The sequence below is a fragment of the Drosophila eugracilis genome, unplaced genomic scaffold (assembly GCF_018153835.1).
Source record: "Drosophila eugracilis isolate 14026-0451.02 unplaced genomic scaffold, ASM1815383v1 contig_367, whole genome shotgun sequence".
NCBI classification, from domain to species: domain Eukaryota; kingdom Metazoa; phylum Arthropoda; class Insecta; order Diptera; family Drosophilidae; genus Drosophila; species Drosophila eugracilis.
In genome coordinates, this window is record NW_024573224.1 from 1,021,393 (window position 1) to 1,045,878 (window position 24,486).

The window sequence follows — 24,486 nt, forward strand, 5'->3', positions numbered from 1 at the left end:
GCCCCAACAAACTTTCGATAAAGGTGTGTAGAGACAATTTATCAGGTGTCTCAATAGTCTGCTGCAATCAGTGCTTTAATTTGCTGGCAACTTGTTCGGCGGTATGCGTGATAAGATAAACGTAAGCGATAACAAAATATACGATTCTGTGCCACCAACCAACCAAAACCAAATCACACACAAACATTGAGTGATTTTCTATTTCTGGTTTTTTCCTCCCATAATTTTTGTCTTTTTCTCTACTAATCTCTAACAAGCGCAACTCATAAATCAATCAATGACCGCGTGTTCACAGGCACAAAATATATATTTGATACGTTTTGCTTCTGATTAATTGATTGACAAATCACTTCACTTCACTTCACCGTTTCAGCATTTGTAGGTGGCTAATTAGTATGGTTTAAGAGCAATTCTGTTATCGCTTATCGGTTAGCTTTTATCTATCGATTTCATGGCCCTAATGATGTATATTATGCGATTGAGGTAGGCAGGGGCTAATGATTGCCTTAGAGAGCTGTTACATTTTTGGTTTTGTTTACAAGGGAAAAACTTTGATATTAAATACAAACACATGCCTGATAATGTCTTCATATATCAAAGTCTCAGGCAGTAAGATCTGACAGATACTATAAATGACTTTAAATTTAAGAGTAAACAAAAGTATTTGCACGTTCAATTATTATCTAGAAGCAAGTATAAAAACATAAAAAACAACGCATTTAATATTGATAAGATGCGAAAGGAACTGAAACCTTATTGATAAGTAAGTTTATGGCCTTCTCAAAAGATAAATAATGTATTACATCACTTTCTTGTCAGTTGAGGTAACTTAATAGGATATTATTATCGGAAGTTATAGCAGCACTACATAGTTTTTAGATATATAGGGTGGCCCACGAAAGATTTGCGTTATTAAAATATTATTTCCCAATTTCCTTCGAGCCTAAACTTAACCATTTCGTAAACCGCAAACCTTCTACTAAATATCTGACAAATTGACAATGATATTCGAAATTTCAAAGTCAAAATAGCGATAGATCAAAAAGCAAACGGTACATGGGCCAGTAGTAGTAACAGTAGTAGTAACAGTAGTAGTAACAGTAGTAGTAACAGTAGTAGTAACAGTAGTAGTAAAAGTAGTAGTAAATAATAGTAAAAGTAGTAGTAAAAGTAGTAGTAACAATAGTAGTAAAAGTAGTAGTAACAGTATTAGTAACAGTAGTAGTAACAGTTGTAGTAACAGTAGTAGTAACAGTAGTAGTAACAGTAGTAGTAAAAGTAGTAGTAACAGTAGTAGTAACAGAAGTAGTAACAGTAGTAGTAACAGTAGTAGTAACAGTAGTAGTAGTGAATATGAAAACTAAAGTACTGCCATGAAAGTACTTCTTCACACATCACACCCAAACAATTTCCACTCAAACTTACTACTCCCCTTTCCATACACACCACTTGGTCAAATGTCACAAAACTTGTCAGCTGCACTACAAAAAATAACACACAGCAGACAACACTTAATTGTCAAAAAAAAAGCAGAAGAAGGGAAAACCAGTTAGAACAGGCGCAAAGAAGACAACTCAGTTAAATCAGAAAACACTCGATTCAGTGATTTGTTTACCACCACCAACATCGAGAGAGATGCCGAAAAGAAAACACTTAAAGTCCCTGGCCAAGTCTCAAATCAGATACAAAATCCTGCGGAGCTTCTGGCTCTTACACACACACTTATCGAGCTTCGGGCTGGCTGTTGCTGATTTCTTGTTTATTTATTCAGCTTCAACCCAATCAGCCCACCCACACACACACACACACGTCTCGATCCTGATGCAAACAAACCCACACGAATGTAAACACAAGGCCACTAAATCACTGAACACTCTCAGCTTTGGCATTTACACCACCACCACCCACACACCCACCATCTCCATTGAACTTCATCGGACCCATTCGAAGAACCCGACTCGTAGTAGCTAGCTTCTCCTGCCCCTGATCCTGCGACTTCTTTTGTTGCCACGCTTGACCCGCGGCTGCTCCTGTCCTTGTCCCTCTCTTCCTAAGAGGGTTTGTTTATGTTTATTTGTTGGCACAATTTGGTTACATTGTTTGCTTACAATCTACTCATTGTTTGCAGGGTTCGTTGTTGTTCTTGAAATCAAGTTTACATCGATTAAGTAGCAGTAAAATCTGTTGCCAACAAAAACATAGCTAACCCCCAAAAAGAAAAAGGACCAAATTTGTATAAAAGTTTATCAAAATTTAACCACCTGCATAAATTACAAGCCTTGAAGGATTATAACTTTTTGTAATAGAAAAGATATCTTCTAAGTAAAACTACTAGCAAGAAATATATCTAATAAATACCAAGACATTTCCTTACTTAACCAACCTAAAATATCTCTGAATAAAGCATGGCATTCTTACACCTAAACCAGCAAAGGTATTCATGACATTCTCCAGCAAACAACTAGACAATAATTATACACTCTCAAGTAGCTAATCATCCAAGAAGCCGAACTCAAGCTCAGGACCAAAGACCAGACCGGAGCCCAAAGTCAACCGCAACAAAGTCCAGGGCCAGAGCCCTTCATCTCTCTCTCTTGGTCAAATGCCAGACAAACAAAGGACGCCTCCAATCAATGCTAATAGCAATCGTCCTGCAATATCCTCAAAGTGCTTAGAAAACCGAAAGCCAACAACCACAGTGGGTTGGGCTGGGCTGATTGAAGGAGTGAAGAAGGCGGGTGCGAAGGGGTGGTAGAAATCCTGAAGCAGACAAAACTATTAATTAATTTCCCAGTCACTGCAGGCCATCGACTTTGGAAACATAAGAACCACATGCCGTTGACATATTAGTCAATACAGTTCTTGCAACTGATTCTAGTCTTGGCCAAGGTGAGTTTAATTTTTATGCTAAGTTTTAGGGTAAAGAGAGAGGAAAATTTGCTTACTTTAACTTATTTTGGGCCCTTCAAACTTCACACACATGTAAATATATAATTGCTAGATGGGTAAGATGGGTAGACTGAGTAGCTTGCTGTTATCATATAAATTGAAATCTTAGCCAAGTTTGTGGCACTCAAGACTCAAGCATTGCTCAGTGGCAATCGTCACTCAAGTGTTGCTGTTCCTAAGCTACTCAGAAACACTCAGAGAAAGTGATTTGGTTTCCCTTTTATAAAACTGACTAAAAAAAAACTACCAAACTAGATAATGATTAGTAATAGAATTTTATCTGCGATTGAATCATTTTTATAACAATTTTTTTATAGAAAACCCATAAAAATTTCTCTCACTGCCTCATCTTCTCAACGAAACCTTAATTTATGCTGATCTCTGGCCTTTCGCCTAAGCGTTTTCACATTTGCATAGATTTGGCAAAACTTGGCAACAAAAACATGATTTGATTTCCACCAGGAGCCAGCTGATAATACTTCTCAATATATATGTTTGTTTATGTGATGCCACAGGTGGGGGTAATTGAATGGAGGTCCTCAGTCATTTACATTCAATTAACAGTTGTAGACCAGAGCGAATTGGCATCTATGAGATACTTGTATGTCTGGGCATTAATACCCAAACACCCATAAATATTCATGGACAACAGCAGGGACGTGGCACCGAGAAGGGGTTTTATTGACCATAAAAGATGGAAGTTAAGGAAATAGGTTAGCTAACTCTGCCTTGTAATAAACTCATATCTCTTATCTATTTTTAACTGATTTCTAGTAAAGTCTACAGTCTGATAAGTTTCTATAGTAAAATGATAAACAAAAATTCCCCCATAAATATAAATAAATATTTGTCAATAGTCAAATACATCAATATTGATTCACTTAAGCACACCCATTAATCATAAATTATAAAGCTTACTAAATAGGCTTTTTCCTCTTTCGAACGCCGCCCATGGGCAATTCACATTGCAGGCCTAATTTATGCCACATGAACTTAGGCCTTTGTGTAATGGAACTGTGTTTTGTCTTTAGTTGACTTTGGGCTAATGCATACTAAGATAATTACTGTTCCAGAGAAAGTGTCTTACGGAATACATATTCATCAGTCTTTGATGACAACTGATGAAGAGGCAGAGCTAGAATTTAAGTTGAGGAAATGTTATTTGTAATAATGAAAATTTTACTCAAGATTTCTTCTATCTAAATATTTAAGTTTAGGCTAGAAAAAAAGGACCTTTTTCTTCTTAATTTAACTTCTTGCTAACATTTCCCCCTCTCTCAACTTTTCCAATCACACTTCGTTTTCCTAAACTGCGAACGTGTGAATACCCTTTTGACAGCTCGTCACATCTGCAATTAAAGCAATTAATTAAGGTTGGTTTTAGCTCAAACTCCGCCGCCACCACCCACCCACCATCAAGCCGCAAAACTCGAACTGTAAAAGAAAACGATAACCCGAGCTTTGAGAGAGCATACACCTTCTTCAGCCCATCCCAAAAGCATTATTTTAAATGCCAATTACATTCGGAGAAGCAAGAGCAAGAGCAGCAGCAATGGGTGGCGCAAATTGCTGCAAATCCATGGCGAATGAATGGCCACCTTTCTGCCCCTTGCCCTTACCTCGCCGATGTCGATTTGCTGTTAGCATTCCGTCTCTATGTGAGTAGGAGGCTTGTGTGTGTGTGTGTTGGCAGAGGCATTATTCGTAACGAGCGACATGATCATAAAAATAAACGCAAAATATAACACAAAACGCAAACACAATAATGGCCTGGGAGTGCCTTAGTTTTTATTTTTACACCTGTTTACAAAACAAAGCAACGGCAACACCAGAAATACAACAACCAAAAGCGAACGAAGGACGAACAAATTTGACTGCGCCAGCACGCACACAATTAAATTTCCGGTACAACACCTACATACATGGGAATCCCTCGAAAAACCCAGACCAAAACCCTCGAAGCCCCCCTTAAAATACACTTTGATTTCCGTGCTAGAACTTTCTCTGTGTGAGTGAGTAGGTGTGTGTGAGTGTAAGTGTGTGTGTCAGTGTGTGTGCAGCGTGTTTGAGCCATTAAAATTACGCCTAACGGAGTTGCAAACGCACCGAAACCTGCACAGACAAATGCACTGAAAAAAAACTATACAAAAAGTCAAAGCTTTTCAGAAAATTAAAATTTTTCCAAAAAAATTTCCATGAAAAGGGAAAGCTCATCAAAAATTGAATTAAATTTTCTTTTAAATTTTTAAATTTTAAAAAAATTTCAAATCATATCTTCGTTTTTTTTCGCTCCACAAATAGGAGAAGTAAAAATGTGCCAGGCTTACGCGGCGTATGAGTATTTTTCTGACTCACTCTAACTGCTCCTCTAACACGTTTCATTTGAAATCCATGGCACGTTTGCCACCAACAACAGCGCCATCTCTCCACCGGAGACACGGAGCAATTTTCAATATTCCCAACGCCCGACCAACCGATGGTAGGCGTGGCAGGTGGCGGATATAATGCGGCGGCGGCGACGACGACAATGCCTGAGTTCCTGTCAAAATTGGCAAAAATCGACGAGGCCTCCGCTCGAGCGCGCGAACTTAACTAAAAATCAAAGGCATCTTTGCCCACTTCGATTCCTTAGAGGGCAGCGCGTGTGTGTGTGTGGGCCATAATATTTATGCACCCAAACACCCAAAACATACGCAACAGCAAGCGCTAGCACTCCTGCAAACTTAGGCACACTCCAACGCACACGTTGCGTATACGTAATATTTGCTTGGGATTATTACAGGCTGGCACTTGAGACGCGCACACGTCGCACACGCTCAGGCCCCAATAAAAATTTATATATGTTTATGTATGTGCCTGCACTTAATAATAAAATTTCGTTTAATTTCGAGTTTTGAATTTCATTTTTATGATTCCTTTCGCTTTCATTTATTTTGTTTTTTTCCTTGCCTTTTCTTATTTATTTTTGCTGCCAGGTGTTGGCCGTAACGTGATAAAATTTTAATTATATTTGTTGGGGAGTAGATTGGATATTTATTTTGTTGCTACTCATTGTAATTTGATTTTTAATGTTGTTTTTTTTACGTTGCTTATCGGTGTAATTTGATATTAGAGAAATTCTTCGTTAGAGAGAAGTTTAAGTGGGTTTTGTGTTACGGAATTGGGTTGGGCTGATTGGGATTATGAATATGAAGAGATTTATTTATTAAACGACTAACAAAAAGACTGATATAGTTTAAGTTTCTTTTTCTGTTAAAGGGTTAAACTTTTCAGAAAAATGTAGACTTTAATCGTATATCCGTAAATCCTTTTTGAAATTTAATTAGAAATCATTCTATGACTCCTTTTCATCTTATTATGGATTTAGCAACTTAAAAGAAATACTTAAAAATTAATTACAAATTATTTCCTTCTCTTTAATTACCACCAACTTAAAGTCCAATCATAGCATTACAAACATTCATTCCAGGCTTATAAATTTCATTAAGGAAGCGGGAAAACCTTTTGACATTGATGTCGGCTTAGTCTTTGGTAGTCTAAGAGTCCCTACTCCACTGGACATACTAACTGTCTGGTCTGCGCTGTTTTCCGTCTGATGTTTGTTTATCTCCCTTTTGGCTTTTGCCTAATGGACGCCTGCCAACAGCTGGCAGGACACTTTGAGGAACTCAACATCTCGTCCTAGCTGCCACACAGCCAGTGGAAACATTGTATTCGAGTCAGGTGCGTTGTGAATTTTGCTGCAACAGTCATTATAATAATGCCACAACGAAGTGTGCTCGGAAATAATAATCAAGTTGGTCTTGGATGCCAAAGAGCCTGGGAAGGCATGAAGAAGGAAGAACCATGAAGGGGCAGCCACAGCTGCTGGCACTTGATGGTTTCGTGTAGGTAGAGTCCTAGTAGTAGCAGTAGACCGACGACCGAAGAGCCAAGGCACTTAAAATTTCATTTAAATATGGACTCCTCTATACTCGTTGAATGTGCAATCGTGCATTGTTGCATTTTCTACTGGCATGGTCGTGGCAAGTGCAATAATCGCCTCAAATAATAACTTTAAGTGCATAATTTTATAAAGTTCTCTCTCGCTGGTCGCTGGTAATAACTATTCATGCCGCTGAAAGTACGTGAGTACATTTGCCACTGGCGGCTTACCCCGAGAACCCAAGAACCCATTTAAAATGTGAGTCAAGGCAATGCATATTTATACCTTTCCTTTCCACTTAATTATATGCGTTTTTATGTGGCATAAAGCTATTACGTTTAATATTCAAATTAAGTTGAAATTTTGTTAGAATTCTACTCTCTGATACTTCATTATATAGGAAACTTTTTAATAGATCTAATAGGCATGGCATTACCTAACCAATCTCATCAAAGGCTAATCCCCATCTGTCTGTTGCCATAACATTCGATTTGTCCATCTCTGTTTCCAGTTACGGTTTTCGAGTTTTCCTTTAATTGATTTTGGTTGCAATTTCCGTGCTTGATTGAACTAGCAAAAGTCGAACGGCCCTCTGCCATAAATTCAAACAGCTTTTTACGCAGTTGTTATGCAAACGCATTTAGCGCTAATTGTTTGCATATCTATGGGGTATATCCTTTTTCTATCGTTTGCATAACAAATCGTAAGCACAAATGGCAAATGAGTGAGTGCAAAATGTTCGCTGGCAGACAATTTATTTAAATATTTTTGACACGCGCACTGGACAAATGGCGGGCGTTCTGATTAAAAACAGATTTGTTCAGATTGGTTTTATAATAACCTTGCCGCACAGACAATTGCCGTTGTCAGGCTGTAACAGTAACAGTAATCGGTTACAGGCTTTATTTTTTCTCCCCCCGTTTACCACAAACAGATGTTTGGTTTTCTCATTTATTACAGACATAACCTTTATGGCCGAGCAAAAACAACTAAATTTAACTAAAAGTAACTAAAATTAAATTGAAATTTATAAGGAAACGTAACCTTTTTTCTCGAATTTAATTTTTGCCTTTTGTGTCATAGAAAACTTATGACACGCAACAAATATGCGCAAAAGTTTAAAGTCAATCAAACTTTTTAATTTTCATTTACATTAAAATTATGTTGGCATTTATTTGCCATGCCATTTCGTTGTTGGTGGAAGCTCTTCTCGTCGTCGCTTTTTGATAAAAAAATAATTTGCATACAAAAATGTTTCTCACTTCGCTTTCCGGAAAAGTTTTGCCTTTTTTACAATTTGCATAACTCAACATCTAGACAAACAGCTGAAGTGGAGAGAGGCAGAGAGAGTGAAACCTAAGTGATAACATTAAAAGGGAAAGTCACGAAAAGCAAATATGAATCATACGCCATGTGTGGCAAATGCCACAAAACAAAATGAAACAAAAATGGGAAAAAACAAACTCCAGAAATAAATAATTATGTAGGGAAATTAAGGGAGAAGAGTTTGGGTGATCAAAATTAATGGGTTACCAAAGGGGAAATCTCTTTCTTAATGTAAATTTTTTATATTTTTATGTACGGACAGGTTGGCCCAGGTAGCATGAACTCCATTAGGAGTTACTTTGTTAATGATGATGTTTTTAACTATAACTATGCCCAAGCAAAATGCGCCACTGGCTATTACAAAGAGGCAGAGGAGCTGCTTATGCAGATCAGTTACATGGATATTAAGAATCAGCATACCTACTGCATGATCCTGGCCAAGTGTCACATTCACTGTGGTCATCCGGAGTTGGCTTGGAATGTTTTCATTACGAGAGATACCAATGCCGAGGCTTTTATTGTTTTGCAATTGATAGCCAATGAGTGTTATAAATGTACTGAGTTCTGGGTGGCAGCCAAGGCTTTTGATATGCTGGAAAAGTAAGTAGAACTACAAGGTGGCCCATGTAGCGTTTGCTTTTTAAACTATCCATAATTTTGACTTTGACATTTCAAATGCCATTGTTCATGTGTCAGATATTTAGCAGAAGGTTTGCGGTTTACATAATGGTTAAGTTTTTGCTTGAAGAAAAATTGGGAAATATTGATATTTTTATAGCGATTTCAAAAAGCAAATCTTCCGAGGGCCTTCGTATCCTGGTAAATATAAAACTTAAAACCCGAAGCGGAACTACTTTTAAAATCAGTCATAATTAAATTTAAGATATGTTAACACTATAAAATGTTAATTAATTAGTCTATACATTGTCTTAATCTTAATAATTTTATGGATTATCACTTTAAAGTGTAGCTTTAGGTGCTGTTTTTGATGTAGGTTATCTTAACTAAATCAGCAAATAAATAATTCACGTGCTAACATTTTCGCGATGTCGTCTATTGTTAAGGTTTTTAGCACTTTTTTCGAATAAATATTTGCTTAAATATTTGATATTTGTTTAAAATGTAACTAGAAGATTATCATAGACCTTATCATTGATATTTGATTTATTATTTTGTCTAAAAACTTTATTAGCTTTATTTTCTTCTTATCAATATTTACCATATTTCTATGCAAAAACCTAATCATCCTTTATATATATCCTTTATATATAGTCATTACACTCTTTCTTTAACCCCTTAAATAACATATTCTTCAAGTGTTAACAACCTCGCGACATCGTCAATTGTTACACCTCAAATCAGCAGACTTTTTGGCACATATTCCCGGCGTCTAATCAAGATATTATCCAATTAACAGCTTCGAGATAATTGAGATGGCGTCAAAGGCAATCCAAGCAGAGAATTGAACAATCAAACAAGGGAGGTTTGAACTAGATATATATTTTATTACACCCCAAAAAGAAAACACGCCTATCCCAGAGAGAGAGAGAGAGAGAGAACAGCAGCAGCAGCGATACTCAAGTCACAATGCCAATTGAGGCTCTGATGTGTAAAGTAAACAAGAGCCCAACGGGCAGAGAAAATCTAAGATCTCGAGATCATTATCAGTGGGATGAGCTTTACGGGCGCTATCATTCGACAGTTGCGATTTGTGGAGCACAGACGTGCGGCTGACTAAGTTATCTAAACTCAAAAATAACGATCAAATGTATCCGCAATTGGAAACTGAAGCTGAGGCCCTGGAAAACCCTACAGCTAGGGCTCTCTTGCCAGGTGCCATAAGCAAGCCGGCCAGTGAGGCTGGCAAAGCACCGAAGACAAGTAAATGGAAACGACGGCTACATCGACATATTCCGGTCTTTCAATGGTTACCACTCTACACCACCGAATGGGGAATCGATGACTTTATAGCCGGTGTTACCCTCGGACTTACGATCATCCCAGAGAGTATGGCCTGTGCCCTGTTAGCTGGTCTGCCGGCAAGATATGGCCTGTGTTCGGCTTTTATTGGTCCTCTGATCTATATGGTCTTTGGTTCTATCGACAAGGTCATCATTGGACCCACTAGCCTGGTGGCTCTGGTTAGTGTTCAGTTCACCGTTGGACGACCTATTGAATTTGCCTTCGTGCTTACCTTTCTCAGCGGAATTGTGCAGATTATTATGGGTACCATGAGGATGGGTGAGTAGCAGTAGAGAAACACTGTGAGAAAACTTCTTTAAATGAGATTAAGAATAAGTTAAGTAAGTTAGGTAAAAATCTCTCAATTTGAGCTTCAATTTTGTTTTTCTTGTTAAAAATCTATTAAATTTTCAAACATTTTTCTTCAAGTGCAAGACTTTTAAGTATCAGCTGGATTACGTGTGATCTCACTGCTAAATTGACTTAAGTGCGGCATGTGTTACTTCCCCCATGAACTTGGTCGCCGGTTGCAGTCTCAGTCCCAAAGCCAATTGAGTTGAAATAGATCCGCTTTTAAGCACCTAATTGAGTTTGCTGGCCGATAACTATTATGCGGTTTGTCCATGATTAGCATTATTTAGCTCCATTAACACCTCTTCGGGTGAGATTCAATGGTTGGCCTTTTGTATGCGGAACTAGAAGAGATCCGAGGAGTAATTGAGAGGATGGTTTGGTTAAAGCTAAGACAGGTTTTTATTTATTTTTAGATTTTAGGTTTTATTTTTAAAGGCAGTCAAAACTAGTAGAAAATTGTTAGTAAACTTGTTTTCTTTCTTTCTAAAGAAAATTTGTCTATCTTTTAGGTTTCATCTTCGAGTTCATATCCATGCCAGTGATCAAAGCCTTTTCCTCGGCCACTGCCATCCTGGTCATAGAATCTCAGCTTAAGGTACTGCTGGGCATTAAGTACTTAGTCGCAGGTCTCATAAATTCAGTGGGAATGCTAAGTTCACGAATTCATGAGTCCAACATGGCTGATCTTACGGTTGGAATATGTGCCATTGTTTTCTTACTTTTATTAGAGGTAAGTCTTAAGGTCTTTACTGAATTGCATTTCTAATGAAATATTCTTCTCCAGCTATTAGATCGCGTGGCTAGCAATGAAAAGCGTAGCAAACTTCTAAGGATAAGCTGCAGATACCTGTCAACCTCCAGGAATACCTTGATAGTACTAATAGCTGCCATTGTTTCCTATATTTGGATACAAAATAGTGGCCAAGTTCCTTATGCTCTTAGCAAGAATGCCTTGGCCAGTCTGCCCAATTTTACAGTGCCCAGTTTGGATATTGTTACTGCAGAGAGAAGCTACAGTTTTTGGGAGGTTTTAAAGGAACTTAATATTGGTATCATAGTCATTCCGATTGTGGGTATACTAACGAATATTTCCATTGGAAAATTAAGTGAGTGTTGAAGGGGATTAAGTGAGTATTATATATCTATTTAATATTTTCTGAATTTATAGCTCCTAAAGGCTTGGTTGATACGAATCAAGAGCTGCTCACTGTCGGCCTTTGCAACATGTTTGGTTCCTGCGTGCAGGCAATGCCTTCGTCAGGAGCGTTTACACGTTATGCCATTAGCACAGCCTGTGGCCTCAGGACTCCATTGGCCAATCTGTATTTGGGTGAGTAAAGCTACGAATGCCAAAAATCAATTTCATTACTGAGAGAAATAACGCCTTAAAAAGTGGAATTGATGAACTAAAATTGAAGATATGAGAAAATAGAAGGGAAAACAGACATCCTTTTTCCCATTTCTGATCTACATTTTCTCCCCGTGCAGGCATTATTGTACTCCTGGCCCTGAGCTACCTCAGTCCGTACTTCAACTACATTCCGGAAGCTACGCTGGCGGCCATCCTGATTTGCTCGATATTCACGCTGCTGGACTTCAAACTTCCAATAAGATTGTGGCGCGATTCGAAGCGCGACTTTGCCACCTGGCTGCTGTGCTTCTGCGTGTGCGTGCTTTTTGGGGTGGAGGTGGGCCTGTTTGTGAGCATTGTGGTGACCGCACTGCACCTGCTCTACCTGTGGGCACGTCCCGAGATCCGAGTAAAGATTGAGCAGCTAGAGGAGATGCAGTACATCCGAGTGACGCCGGGCAATGGCATCTACTTTCCGGCCATCAATTATCTGAGAGAACGAGTCCTGAAGGCCTGCACCCAGGCGGACTTTAAGATTACGGTCGTGATCGATGGCCAGCGAATTAATGGCATGGACTATACAGCTGCCCAGGGTATATCGAAGCTATCAAGTGATCTATGCCGTCAGGCAGATGCCTCTAGCTCAACCCTGCTGATCCTGTTCAGATTTCCCGAGCACTTGCAAAGGCTCGTTGATCACACGGATAACCTGGTGTTCTGTGAGAGTGAGAACAAGGTTAAGGAGTTCCTAACACAGGAATCCCTGCGCAATGGCTATATCAACCTGAAAGAGCACATAAGAGCCTCCATCGATTTGGGCTATAAAATCGACATCGATTAGGAGCACTCGCCGCCCCCTAGTTAGCTGCTTTATGTTATTTATTTAAGTTTAGTTTCGAGAAATTGTCGTTCGTCGCTGACTGCAAATGGAAATGGAAGTGAAGGAAAAGTGGAACAAATGCCTTGATGGCAGCAATTTATAAAATCCCCCCTCCAACCACACCCAACCCCAAACCCAAACCAAAACCCGAGAAGTGACCTCTGGAGGAGAATGGGGGGCAGAGGAATAGATGCGGTGCCGCTGGCGACGCCGTCAATGATTGCCAAGCTAATGGATTTCTGTTTACTTTTTCACTTAGAGCGGGCGCCAAGGAGGAGCAGGAGCAGCAGTAGAAGGAGCAGAAGGAGCCGGAGCAGCTGGAGCATAAGGAAAAAACAAGGTTTTGAAAAATAAAGCAAAAGAAATTAGAGAAAAGCGAAAGCGCACAGCTAACTTTTCTAACCAAAAAAAAGGAAACAAAAAAATAGAAAAAACAAGGTGCGCTAGAAAAAAAAAGGAGGAAAACACAGCTGAAAAGAAACTGCAAGAAATTAAACTAAAATCCTGGCGTAAAGTGGATCAAACGCAGTAAAAACAAGTCAGGGCATAAATTAAATTAGTCGAAAGCGAAAGGGGACTACTCTTTAGGGAATAAAAAACAAGTTTAAGTGGAAGAAGAACTAAAACTAAAACTTGAAATTAAATAAGAAATATTCCCAATATAAATTTTTAATATTTTATGTCGAATAAAAATATTAATTTAAAGATGACTCCAAAAAATGCTATGTTAAAAGTACAAATCGTTGCTTTTTTTTTTATTTATTTTAATTAATTTTTTATACTAATTTAGAGAGCTTAAAAAATAAAGCCCTAAAAAGTATGCTATATTAATGATTCTAAGTTAAATTATATAAAAAGACCTTTAACCTTATAAATACTATCAAATTAGTCAAATAACATAGGATTTACGATTAAAAATTAAAATAAAATCAAAGTAAAATATAAGATAAATCAATTTCAATCCTTAAATTGTAAAATAAGTTTAAAGAAGTCCCTTAAATCAATATAACTTATAGAGCATTAAAAGCAAAGCGATAAAAAGGACCCTAGAAAAGCGAGTTAATTACGTAAGGTTAAGAGGACGAGAAAGAGAAGGTCTTAGTGAATGCGAAAGAGAGAGCCAGAACAGTGGCTAGTTAGACAGAGCAACTAGGAAGGCTTCTAAGTAGATTTCCAGCACTTGAGGCGGTGTAAATGAAAGGCTGCGGTGCTTCCCCCCTGCAAAGAGCCAGCCGAGCATCTTAGCTGTTGTTGATTGCATTGGCAAACGAAGTGAGCAGATTTAATGAAATTTAAAACGCTGTCCGGAACTTGTCCAAATGGAAAAGAAGGGGCCAATGCGGTTGGCCAAATGCAGATTTGCAAAGGTGGCCAGTCCAGACCAGGCTCAAATCGAGGGCAATGCAAATTTCTAGCCAAACTGCTTTCCGACTGTTAATTATTTCAATGAAGGAGACGACCGACGACTCTGTTTGCCAAGCATTTCAGGGTTTTCCCTTTCTGCATTTTCTGCATTGTTAGGCTAATGAGAATTTCAGCTTTTGGGCATTGCAAGTAGAGCATAAGAAATTAGTTAGAATTATAATTAATATGCTAATCATCAGAGCAATTGATGGGGAAATCACTTAATGGCCAAAACCAATGACCATAACAGCGTCAATATCCTGCCAATATCAACATGCCAACATGCCACAAAAACCAAATATCATTCAAATTGCGGTCGTTGCAATCAAATTTTCACAGCAAAAACTAAAAACTAAAAAATAAAATAGCAACAAAAATTATTTTTGAGTTTCATTTGGGGGGGGGGTGTAGTAGGGGAGGGTAGATTAAACACAGAACTTGTTGACATAACCCAACCGATTTCAACAGATATTCCCCTGATAAACAAACATAAAGCCAAAACAAGCCAAACCGCATTTGTTCTCTGCCTGTTTATTGCTAAATGTGCAATCGCTTTTTCCCCCCTCCCCCTCCTTTTTTCTCCATATTTTCCCGTTGGAAAATGCCAATGTTGCCCATAGATCGTAGCCTGGTCTAATAATATTTATTTTCCCATGCGGTTAGCAGCATGAAAATCATTTGCTTTGTGCTCAGTCAGGTTAAACTTTAGGTCTTTGTTCAATTTACGAACAGAAACACATTAGAAAAAATGCAACCTTTGTCTGGACTAGTCAAATGAATTAAGTAATCAATATTTTGTGTACCTATATATAGAATATATATTTTTCTCGGTTGGCAATTCCAAAGAGGAAACAGACACCCGACAAAAAATACAAATTAAATTTTCATATGAATTATTTTGCTGGTCACGTAACATTCGAGGATGGAGGCTAGGAAGTTGGGTTGGTTTTTACGGACGAGACATGCGAAGTGGACTCCCAGTGGGGAATTGACCATTGATACGTATTATGTGACTGGCTGACCAAAGCACTGACGAAATTTCATTTCCTCAGCATCAGTCTCCTCCCCTCCTGTTCTTAGGGAAAACCCTGCCCGCCTCCACCGCAAGTTAATTGCTTCGCCTACGTCAATGCGACAAAACGGCAAAAGACATAATTAATAGCAATGCGGGGGGGGTGGGAAAAGTCTCTTTCGTTTATCGATTTTCATCACAAAAAGGAACTCCGCCAAAGGCAAAGAACTTCGACTCACTCAACGTGCTGGCCCAATTGGCCTTTGGCCATAAACCGTTTTAATATGCGCTAAAGTAGTCAAAGCTTAATGATGGAAACCGAAGGGAAAAGCAAGGAACTCAAGGGGAAGGAAATGCGAAGTAAACAGCAGTCTCTTGTGTTTGCCTCGTTTAAATTGTTTAAAATGTCAACTTGATTGCGCTTAATTAAATGCCCAAAATCCTCAAGGACAACAGACTTCTCGAACACAGAAAATTCCGTGGGCATAACGAGCCATGGCACAAAAACACAAAAACTTTCATAACAACCTACAAATGGGAAATAATTAACAATTTGTGCAAAAACTCAATGAGACAGCAGGAATTGCGCTGAGGGGAAAAACAATTGTTAAAAGGGAAAACCAAAATAGCTTAAAGGAGTTGTCTACTTAAGTGCCTTGGTTGGACATTTAATTCCATTTACAAGTTGATTTGTTTTCTAGGTAATCAAGGAATTTGCTTGATTGATTGTTTTTTTGGCCAAGCAAAGGCTCAAGTTAAGTAATAAATATGTAAATAAATTCATTTATTTGTTTATAAATTCAAAGATAAGTTTTCTGAAAGTGGGTCAAGTAGCTTAAGAATAAATATCCATAGACAAAGTTCTATTTCTTTGAAGAAAAAAACATTTTCCAAGAGTTTAAACTAAGCAAATAATATTTTAATTACTTCTTACCTTCTTCTTCACCAAATACCAATTTATTTTTACAATTTCTAAACTAGTTCACTCACTCATCATCAATCAGAAGGGCAATCAAATTGTTTGCTAAATATTAACAAGTTAGGCTGGCTGGCTGGCTGGCACTTTAACTTGGCAAACATCTGCAAGCTTTTCCAGATACCAACGAACTGCAACAGCTTGAGGCGATTGCACTTGAGTTGAAGACTCAGCTTGTTAGAATCACTCAAAAGAAAAGTGGGCCAATCAAAATGTGGCCTAAAATAAAAGTTAATGCCAGGCAACAGTTGCAGTAACACTAAGAAAAAACCCACTTGAATGTATAAACCTCTTAAAGATACCAAGCACAGCTGTGGAAAGCAGCTTTACGACCCACCCACATCCAGCTTCTTTATTCCCATTTCTTATGTATGCCTCACCAGGAGTTTGCCGGCTTAAAGCCACAGCCAAAGTTAAACGAACATCAAAAGCCAACTAATTTGGCTGTAAAAATAACATTAAATCACATTCAAGAGCGAACGAATATAGAAGGAATGGAATCTATATATATATCCCTTTATAGATAGAAGAAAATCGAACATACACACACATGCTAGGGCTGTGCTGAGGTAGTGTAACCGCTGAGGTAAGAGCCATTGGTACTCCCCCCTTTCGCTTTTTCGCCCCATCACGATTTGGTCTTTAAGCTTATGTTGCACTTGACTGAGTTTTATGCTTTGATGCTCAATGATTTTATTATTAAAAGCAACTTGTCCCGGTCCAAGGATTCTCCCCCATTGGCTTCTACCATCGTCTGTCTACTCTTTGGCTTTTTTTGTCTTCCTGTTTTTTTTGGGAGGGTTGTCTTTTAGCCACCCTTGGTCTAGACTCTAGACTCTAGACCCTGGAAATTGCCAACGGCTTTTCCGGCTGCTGCTGCTACTGCAGCACCTTCACCTTGGGAGTCGCTTAGCTGTCTAAATATGTCACTTGTATTTGATGACGGCGGCCACTTGCGTAGCTGGAAAAACTGTTGCCTGTTTTTCTCCACCACCCATCCACCCACACACACTCATACGATTAAGTTTCACCCCCTTTTTTTTGGCTGTGCTCTGTGTTTTCTTAAAATATTAGTTCCCTTCTTTGCTTTTGTTTGGTTCTGCGGCTATGGGGAAATTGTTTTGCTGCTTTTTATTGTCATCTTTGTTATTTGTTATGGCCCACCCTACACCCCCTCTTCATCCGCATTCTAACTTTTTCGCATCCGTATCTCTATCTATGTTATTTGCTCAGACTCAGTTACTGCCACCTCGGGCCATACTCGCACATATTCGCATTTGAGGGCCAACAGCCAAGAGCCAAGAGCCAGTTGTCATGAATAATGAAAAAGCAACGTGAATATATTTCCTTAGGTAGTTCTCGCCAGTGTCAGGGGAATGGTTTGAGGATTGGAGTTGGCTTTGTTAGGGGAGGTGAGTAGAGGAAAAATGAGGGAACAATGGATTGAGTTTCTCATAGGAGGAAGCACTGTAACTATCCCTCTTTTCTTACATAATTAAAAAGTGTTTGAAAAGGAAAGGTGAAAAGGAAATCAGCTTGCAGTTTGGGATTTCTTTTTACAAGATTTTTCTACTATCTGTGTGATGGCGTATAAGTAAACCTTAGTAAGCTTAATTCAAGTTCAAGAATAAATATTTTTACTTATTTTTATGTGAATATAAGTTTATATTAGATCTTATTCCTTTACCACACTCTTTTTCCTTCTGAAAACTCGAAAGATTTTGTCCAAGTTCTTCCACCAACCAAATTTCCCAAATAGATTTTCCCGATTAGACCCTCTTTCCTTTTCAATTTCTTGTTTGTTTTTCGTTTAAAACCCAAGAAAATGTCCTTTTTTCTGGTCCCTTACACTGACTGCGATGCTGTTTGCATTTCAAATTCCCTCCTTACCTCCTTACTCCTCAATAAAAATCGAAAAAAATCAAGCAAAGCAAATAAAGCCTCAATAAAGTAGACCAAGTCCAAAGTGTCAATCGTTGGTGATTCTATAACCGATGGCCAGAGGAGGAAGGAGGGACTAGGCTAAATCTCGATGCTAATTAAAAGCGAGCTGCGTAAACTTTAAATGAACTGCCAAATGGAAAGCCAGCCAAATGACAGTCAATGTCAGATGAATGCAAAATAAACACAAAAACCGACGAATATTTTTCGCTTAATGAAAAACTTGGCCCAACGCAACGCAAAAGTTCAATTCAGGCAAATGTCAGCGCAGACAGCAAAAACAACAACAATTTACGGGGACGGGGGACGTGGGCTAGAAATGGCTGCTCCAAAATGAAAAGTTTTCCCCCATCCCAAAAAAAGGCGATGATATTTTCAGGAGGGTTAGGGGGGTAGGGATGGTTTAGTCTTTCGACTGCAATTTTAGCCTCAAACCAAAGACAACCAAAATGAGTCCCGGATGTGGTGGCAAACAACAAGAAAAACAAAAATGCTAAACCAACAGAAAATATCACAACAAAAAAGGAAGCTAAAGATGCTGCTGCTGCTTCTGCTGTTGGCCCTCTGGTTCAAACCGCAATACAGATAAAGGCCAAATTACTTTCTGGCCAAGAAAAGCTGCCGCCATGAACCGCAACTTGAAAACCATCGGACAAACAAGAACCCAACCGAGGGTCATGTTGTACTTTTTCGATGAGTTTATGGACGGCGGTGATCCTTCGGGGAAAACTTCTCTCAGCCAGCTGAAAAGCCTGCCCTGGGGATCGGGCAAGTGGAAAAGTCTGAAGCAGATGGCTCTGGAGAGTGTGATTCATAAAGATCTTACTAGAAGTTGACAAGAAAGGCGTGAGGGAATCAAAGTAACTAACATGGCAGAGAGATGGAAGTTTTCTTACAAACTTAAAGGTGATCCGAAAGTTAAAGGCTAATAAAATTAGGTACAAACTATGAATTAGCGACTTTTTACCAATTAGGAAGAGTAATAAACTACTTAGAATGATTTTTCCATTGGGATTATCCCAACTTTCATGGCAATGTCATTACATTAAACAAATATTATAACAAGAAAAGCCAACAAACAAAAGGCATTACCTAACCCCTTACCTAATCACTTTCAGAAGCCCAAACCAAACTTCCTTCATCTGCTACTTCGATTAGAAAAGTTTTGCCTTCGAGCTTAGCCCCCGAGTTAAAAACTTCACCTGCAATAATCATTTGCTGTTGGCCATATAAACTAGACATTAAAGTCACCTTTTACAGTCCATGCTCGACCCGAATGTAACCACACAAAAAACTGGCACACACAGCCACGAAGAAGAAGATCCCAAAAATCCAGCACAAAACCTGTAACTAGACAATGTTCGCAGATTGGTAGAGAAAAGGGATGCCGCCCTCTGCCTCCACTATATCTGAGTGTGCCTTCGTGTTTCGGTCACAAATTGCAGTTGGAGCTCGGTGACAACCACAAAAATAAGTGTTTACAGCATTGATTACAAGAAATGGGCGGTAGTTGAGGCTGTGCCACATAACATCAGGAACAGGAGTGGCACCGTTTGATGTTGATTAGAGCCCCGGCAGCCAAAGCCACAAACATTTTTGCATTTCTCAAGATAGTCTACAGGAGTAGGCTGCACTTACAGAAATAAAGAATATTTTTTTATTGGAAATTTATTAATAAGAAACGAAAATTAGAAACATGAATGAATCACATAAAAAGCAGCTTGGTTAATCGATGATTACTTTTCTTTCGATTAGCTATCATCCATATTTATCCCTGGTTTTTACAAAGTTTTCCCTCAGTGCCCTCCCCGAGTCAGTTAGCGTGTCAGTAGTGCCAAGGGATTGACCAAGTCTGGTGTTAGGTAGGTTGGGGGAACCATGGCTACTAGGATGCTGGGCTGCTGGGCTGCTTTGGCTGGTTTTGCGGGAATTGGTTTAGGTGTCAACTCTGCGGCCGCACACAATTGACAAACAGTGAAACCCTTTTTGTGGCACTTCCGTTGCGTTTGTTTGCCAGTTTACAATCCACCCTTCTGGCACAAACTAAAACCCGTGCAGCAATACCCCCCACCCAACCATTGCATTTCCCTCGGCCATGTCCTTGTGCTCTGTTGCCTGTTGTGACAAAAGTTTATACCCCAAGCATTTGAACTGCATTTCATTACGGCGTGGACCCCAGAGTTACCCTGCTAGCTAGAACTGCTTCTGGAGGGGATGGGGGGGTGTACGATTCAGATGGGGGTTGGAGGATTTGGAATGCAAATGGTGTTGGCGCCATATTGAAAGCTCGGCAAAACTCGGCGGCCAACGCAGGCTTCCCTGTATTCCCTATTTTCTGTACTTTTTCCACCTCCTTCTCCCTTCAAATTTTCCATTGCCCGCATTTGCAGCCGCAGCGTCAGTCTTTTGTGGTTTTTCAGGGAGTGTGGAGGGGGGCCGCGTGTCCGTAGGGGCTGGAAGAACCCCCAACGAAGCGTATAAGTGGCCCTTATCCCAGCTTGAAGTTGAGGGGGTGGTGTATGTACCCCCCTCTGCTGTAGTATATTGTATTGGCAAATATTCTCATGACAATAGGAATTTTTATTGAATTTATGCAAAAAATTGCAAATTTCATTTGCCACTAACAAAAAGAGTTGTGTTCGCAGTTGTCTAGTGGAAAAATAATAAAAAAAAAAGTATGGAAAAACATTTTCCATATTTTCCTGCATGTTGTTTTTGTGTGTTTGTGTGGCTAAATTTTGTGTTTATGAAAAGTGAGCGGAACCTGAATGGAAAATGACACCAGACAGGAAATGCATTCGCTATTTGATTGAAATTTCAAATCAAATTTTCTTCATTGATTTCCCGTTTTTATTGCCTATCACAAATTACAGGAAACAAGATTTTGCCTTAAAAACACACAAATGTAGAAGAGTATAAGATTATTTTTGAAGTTTAGAATTCAGTTTTAAGTTTCTCCAGGAAAAGATTTATGTACTTCTGAGACTTCTTAGATCTATTAAAAAGCCGAGCATTGGCAATGGCCAAATTGGACTCAGCCTCATTGTTAAGACGGGCTAGAGCTCCGGCCCTATAAAGCCAGGCCCGCAAATGTATGGAATCTAGTTTGAAGATCACATAGTCCAGGTCTATGAGAGCCATTTTAAAGTCTCTTTTTCTAAGGTTTTGGGATTAAAACTTATATACTTTGAAAATCCTTTCTTAAACTTACTTGATTCTAGCCAAGGCCCTGTTGCAATAAAGAACTGGCGAATCGGCGACATACTGAATGGCTTTTGAATAATGAAAGATAGCTTTTTCGTAGTTAGCACGACGGTACTCCTCGTTGCCCAGTCTTTTTAGAAGGCAAAATTAATATCCTGCTCAGATAACCCTCCTTTTGACCTACCTTCGAAAACTATCAGCCACAATCTCACGATCCCTTCTAGCTTCTTCCCGATCCTTTGGCGTAACATCAATCTGACGCATGAAACAGATTTGATTGATATTTGAAGATTTTTGTACCCTTTTAAAGTAACGCGAAGACTTCTTACGAATTTCTCGATAAAAAACCACAAAACTTGTGTTCGTCACACCAACGGAAGGATCAATCTCTGGCTTTTTCTCCTCCTTGCCCTTTCTGCAGGATGGAAACTTTGAATTTTCTGATTTTTAATCAAATTTTACTATAATAAGTACTCCATTTTATTGGCATTCTGCATCTCATCTAGTTGCCTAACAACATCCATGACAAGCGATCGTTGAGTCAAGAAGCTTTCATCAGAATCCATATTTTATGTTTCTCGGAAAATATATTTTTATTTTTCAGAATTCAGTGTGAGAAAATCAAGCGGCTGCCTGACTGGACTAACAGTTTTCCAATGGCCAACTTGGCTAATCTTTTCAGAGAGAGAGCAATTATCATTATGTTCAGTCTAATGCCTTTTGACTTGACTCCACTGGCAACGTGCAACGTGCAACATGTGTATAGTGGTGGTGGTGGTGGTGGCAAATTAGACAGACAGAAGCCAACTGACATCTGGCTCGTTAGCCAAGGAGCAGCAGCAGTCTGTGGTTTTTCGGATTAGCTCAATTAAAATTTTGTGGCATTAAAATTGTCTTGCCAGACAGACTGCATCATGACTCCCCGTGTGGCATATGTATATAGATATAAAAAAAAAAAAAATCATGCAACGCTCAACTTCCGGTGCCACACATTTTCATCTTTATTTGTGCCTGAAATTATTTAATTGAGTTTGTTTGAAAATTTCTTTTAAATTAAGAAAGTTTTAGCACGTGACGTTTTTCCTTTTTTTTTTTGTATATTTTCACTCTTGTGGTGATTCACAACTTTATTTGGCGCCGTGCAGAAGGGTGAGTCAGGGGAGGCAGGCTGAGGTTTGGCCAGGACAGCACGTGCTACCCAGTTAGTAAACTTTGTGCCCTTTTTGGATTTTTTTTTTTGGGTTTTTTGGTGTTACTTTTAGGGTAATCTGAATGATAATAATCACATCAAATCGCGCATATGTTAGAGTCTATGGGGGTTAAAAACTGGTCTTGAGTTGGTGAAACTGCATTTGGTGCTTAGAAAATATGAAACTTATTAAAGCCATTCTTTGGTCGAATTTTTGCAAAAGAGAACTGCATTTCATACAAGGATTAAGTTTAAATTTCCCAAACTTAAAAACTAAAACTACAGCATAATCCTTTAACATCTTATTTGAAGTTTCAGATCATAATTTTGTTTAATCATTTTTTATGAACACATCACTTGGCTGCATATTATTTTCAATTTTCGGTTAAATGCTTTGCACGTCTCGCTGGATCTGCTCATTAATATTGGTTAGGGGTCGCAGCAGCTTTGAGCTTCTCACCCCAGTTGGTCAGTGCCACAGTAACCCACTGCCTTGCAACACATCTTAACCCACTAAAGAGCAAGTAAAAAACAACCCCTTCTTAAAATATATAAAAATTACTTCTTAAACCAAAAGCATTCCTTATTCCATTTCTTAATAAATATCTCTCTTTATTCTTCTAAACTTATCTTAGATTATGCCTCTTATTTTTAGTGGGTTAAACCAGAGGGTTAAACTGCCTGAACGAAATGTGCGAACATTGCAAAAGCTTGGCATAGTTACAGGCGATGCTGCGATGCTGTCACGCGGACATTGATGACTGCGTTGACAAGTTGTCCTGGCAGCAGGACGACAACGACGACAACAACATCGGGACAGGACAGGACAGAACAGGACGTCAAGAGAGGCACGGCAAGGACGTGCCAGCGTCCCTGGAGAAATGTGTCAAGCGCGGCGACTTGAGCTGCATAACCAAACAGGATGTGGCAAGTCGATGTCGAAAGGCAGAAAGGGGTGGCCAAAGGCAAGTATTTCTGGCTCAACGTTAAGCTCGCCATTGTTTTGAACTTTAAACTTTGCTTGTCCGCTTGCCAAGATTCATTTCTCCTAGCCTGCGAAACTATGTTAAAGTTCAGTTTAAAGTTAGATGGGCCGTCGGTTGTGCTATCAAAAACGCTGACCGCCTGCGGCAGTGCGACTTTTCAGCTCACCTTTTCACCTTTGAAGCGAGAGAAAAAGATACAAAAGAAGAAAAATTGTTGGTGAAAAGGCAACATTGTATAAAAGGGGAAAAGTGCAAGTTTGTATACCCTTTGAAAGTGATAATTTTTTAAGATTTTTTTATCAATTTTCCTTAAATGTTTATAAGAGAAAATCTATCATACTTGCCCTGCAACTTGTAACAATTTTTAAACTTATTTATTTGTAATTTAAAAAATATTTTAAATTATAAATAATAAAGATGAAATTCTATTAAAATCCTGCTTTTTTTTAAAGATTTTTCCAACCTTTTCTCAACCAAATTCCAAAATTTCATTACAAACGGATTGCCTATTGCCTTGTACCCTTTGGCCTCTCGGCTCTTGGGGTGTTCGCCGTGAAAGGGCCGACTGTGCCAGTCAGGAGTTCAACTCCAGCGACAGGCGGTATGAAACCAAAGACAAGCCAAGATTATACATTGCCCAGCCGGAGGGCATGCTTTGTAAGCGAGCTGGAAAAGCAAAAAAGTAACATTAAAAAAAAAACAAAACACACACAAAAAGCGGCAGCAGAAGGGCGCGAAGAACGTGCAGAAATAAATTGCATAAACGCTGAAGCGCGCGAGCGGCGTAAAAAAGCAAAAGGCAAACATGTTTAAAATGTTGTTATTCACACACACACCGAACAGGAGAACTCAGGGCAGAGAGGTTGAGAGGGGAAAGTACCTCCAACTTCGTCCTTGCCATCACCACAAAAAGGCCTTCCACCGAAACTCAACCAAACTGACACAAAGATTTGCCTGCGCCTGCTTTTGCAACATTGTTTGTGGGCCTTGCTGCCTTGTTCCTTGATTTTTACCCACTTTCGCCTTT

The 24,486-nt window shown here is 39.0% G+C and overlaps 2 protein-coding genes across 2 annotated transcripts; one reads left to right on the forward strand and one right to left on the reverse strand.

The window, feature by feature from the left end:
* Positions 1-9,919: 9,919 nt before the first annotated feature.
* Positions 9,920-13,807, forward strand: LOC108116267 (sodium-independent sulfate anion transporter). The gene is made up of 5 exons (XM_017228057.2): positions 9,920-10,441; positions 11,026-11,246; positions 11,301-11,622; positions 11,685-11,846; positions 12,005-13,807. The coding sequence occupies exons 1-5, from the start codon at positions 9,967-9,969 to the stop codon at positions 12,706-12,708; spliced, it is 1,884 nt and encodes a 627-aa protein (XP_017083546.1). The 5' UTR covers positions 9,920-9,966; the 3' UTR covers positions 12,709-13,807.
* Positions 13,808-20,920: 7,113 nt separating this feature from the next.
* Positions 20,921-21,895, reverse strand: LOC108116306 (tetratricopeptide repeat protein 12). Its single transcript, XM_017228095.2, has 4 exons — positions 21,759-21,895; positions 21,469-21,699; positions 21,292-21,414; positions 20,921-21,237 (listed from the first exon to the last, which is right to left on the reverse strand). The coding sequence occupies exons 1-4, from the start codon at positions 21,848-21,850 to the stop codon at positions 21,015-21,017; spliced, it is 669 nt and encodes a 222-aa protein (XP_017083584.1). The 5' UTR covers positions 21,851-21,895; the 3' UTR covers positions 20,921-21,014.
* Between the last annotated feature and the right edge of the window lie 2,591 nt (positions 21,896-24,486).

Coding starts and splice junctions, on each gene's coding strand:
- LOC108116306 (XM_017228095.2), bottom strand. CDS start 21,850: ATGGATTCTGATGAAAGCTTCTTGACTCAACGATCGCTTGTCATGGAT. Junction 21,700..21,758: donor CAGAATGCCAATAAAATGGA/GTACTTATTATA, acceptor TCCATCCTGCAG/AAAGGGCAAGGAGGAGAAAA. Junction 21,415..21,468: donor GTGGCTGATAGTTTTCGAAG/GTAGGTCAAAAG, acceptor CCTTCTAAAAAG/ACTGGGCAACGAGGAGTACC.
- LOC108116267 (XM_017228057.2), top strand. CDS start 9,967: ATGTATCCGCAATTGGAAACTGAAGCTGAGGCCCTGGAAAACCCTACA. Junction 10,442..11,025: donor TATGGGTACCATGAGGATGG/GTGAGTAGCAGT, acceptor TCTATCTTTTAG/GTTTCATCTTCGAGTTCATA. Junction 11,847..12,004: donor ATTGGCCAATCTGTATTTGG/GTGAGTAAAGCT, acceptor CTCCCCGTGCAG/GCATTATTGTACTCCTGGCC.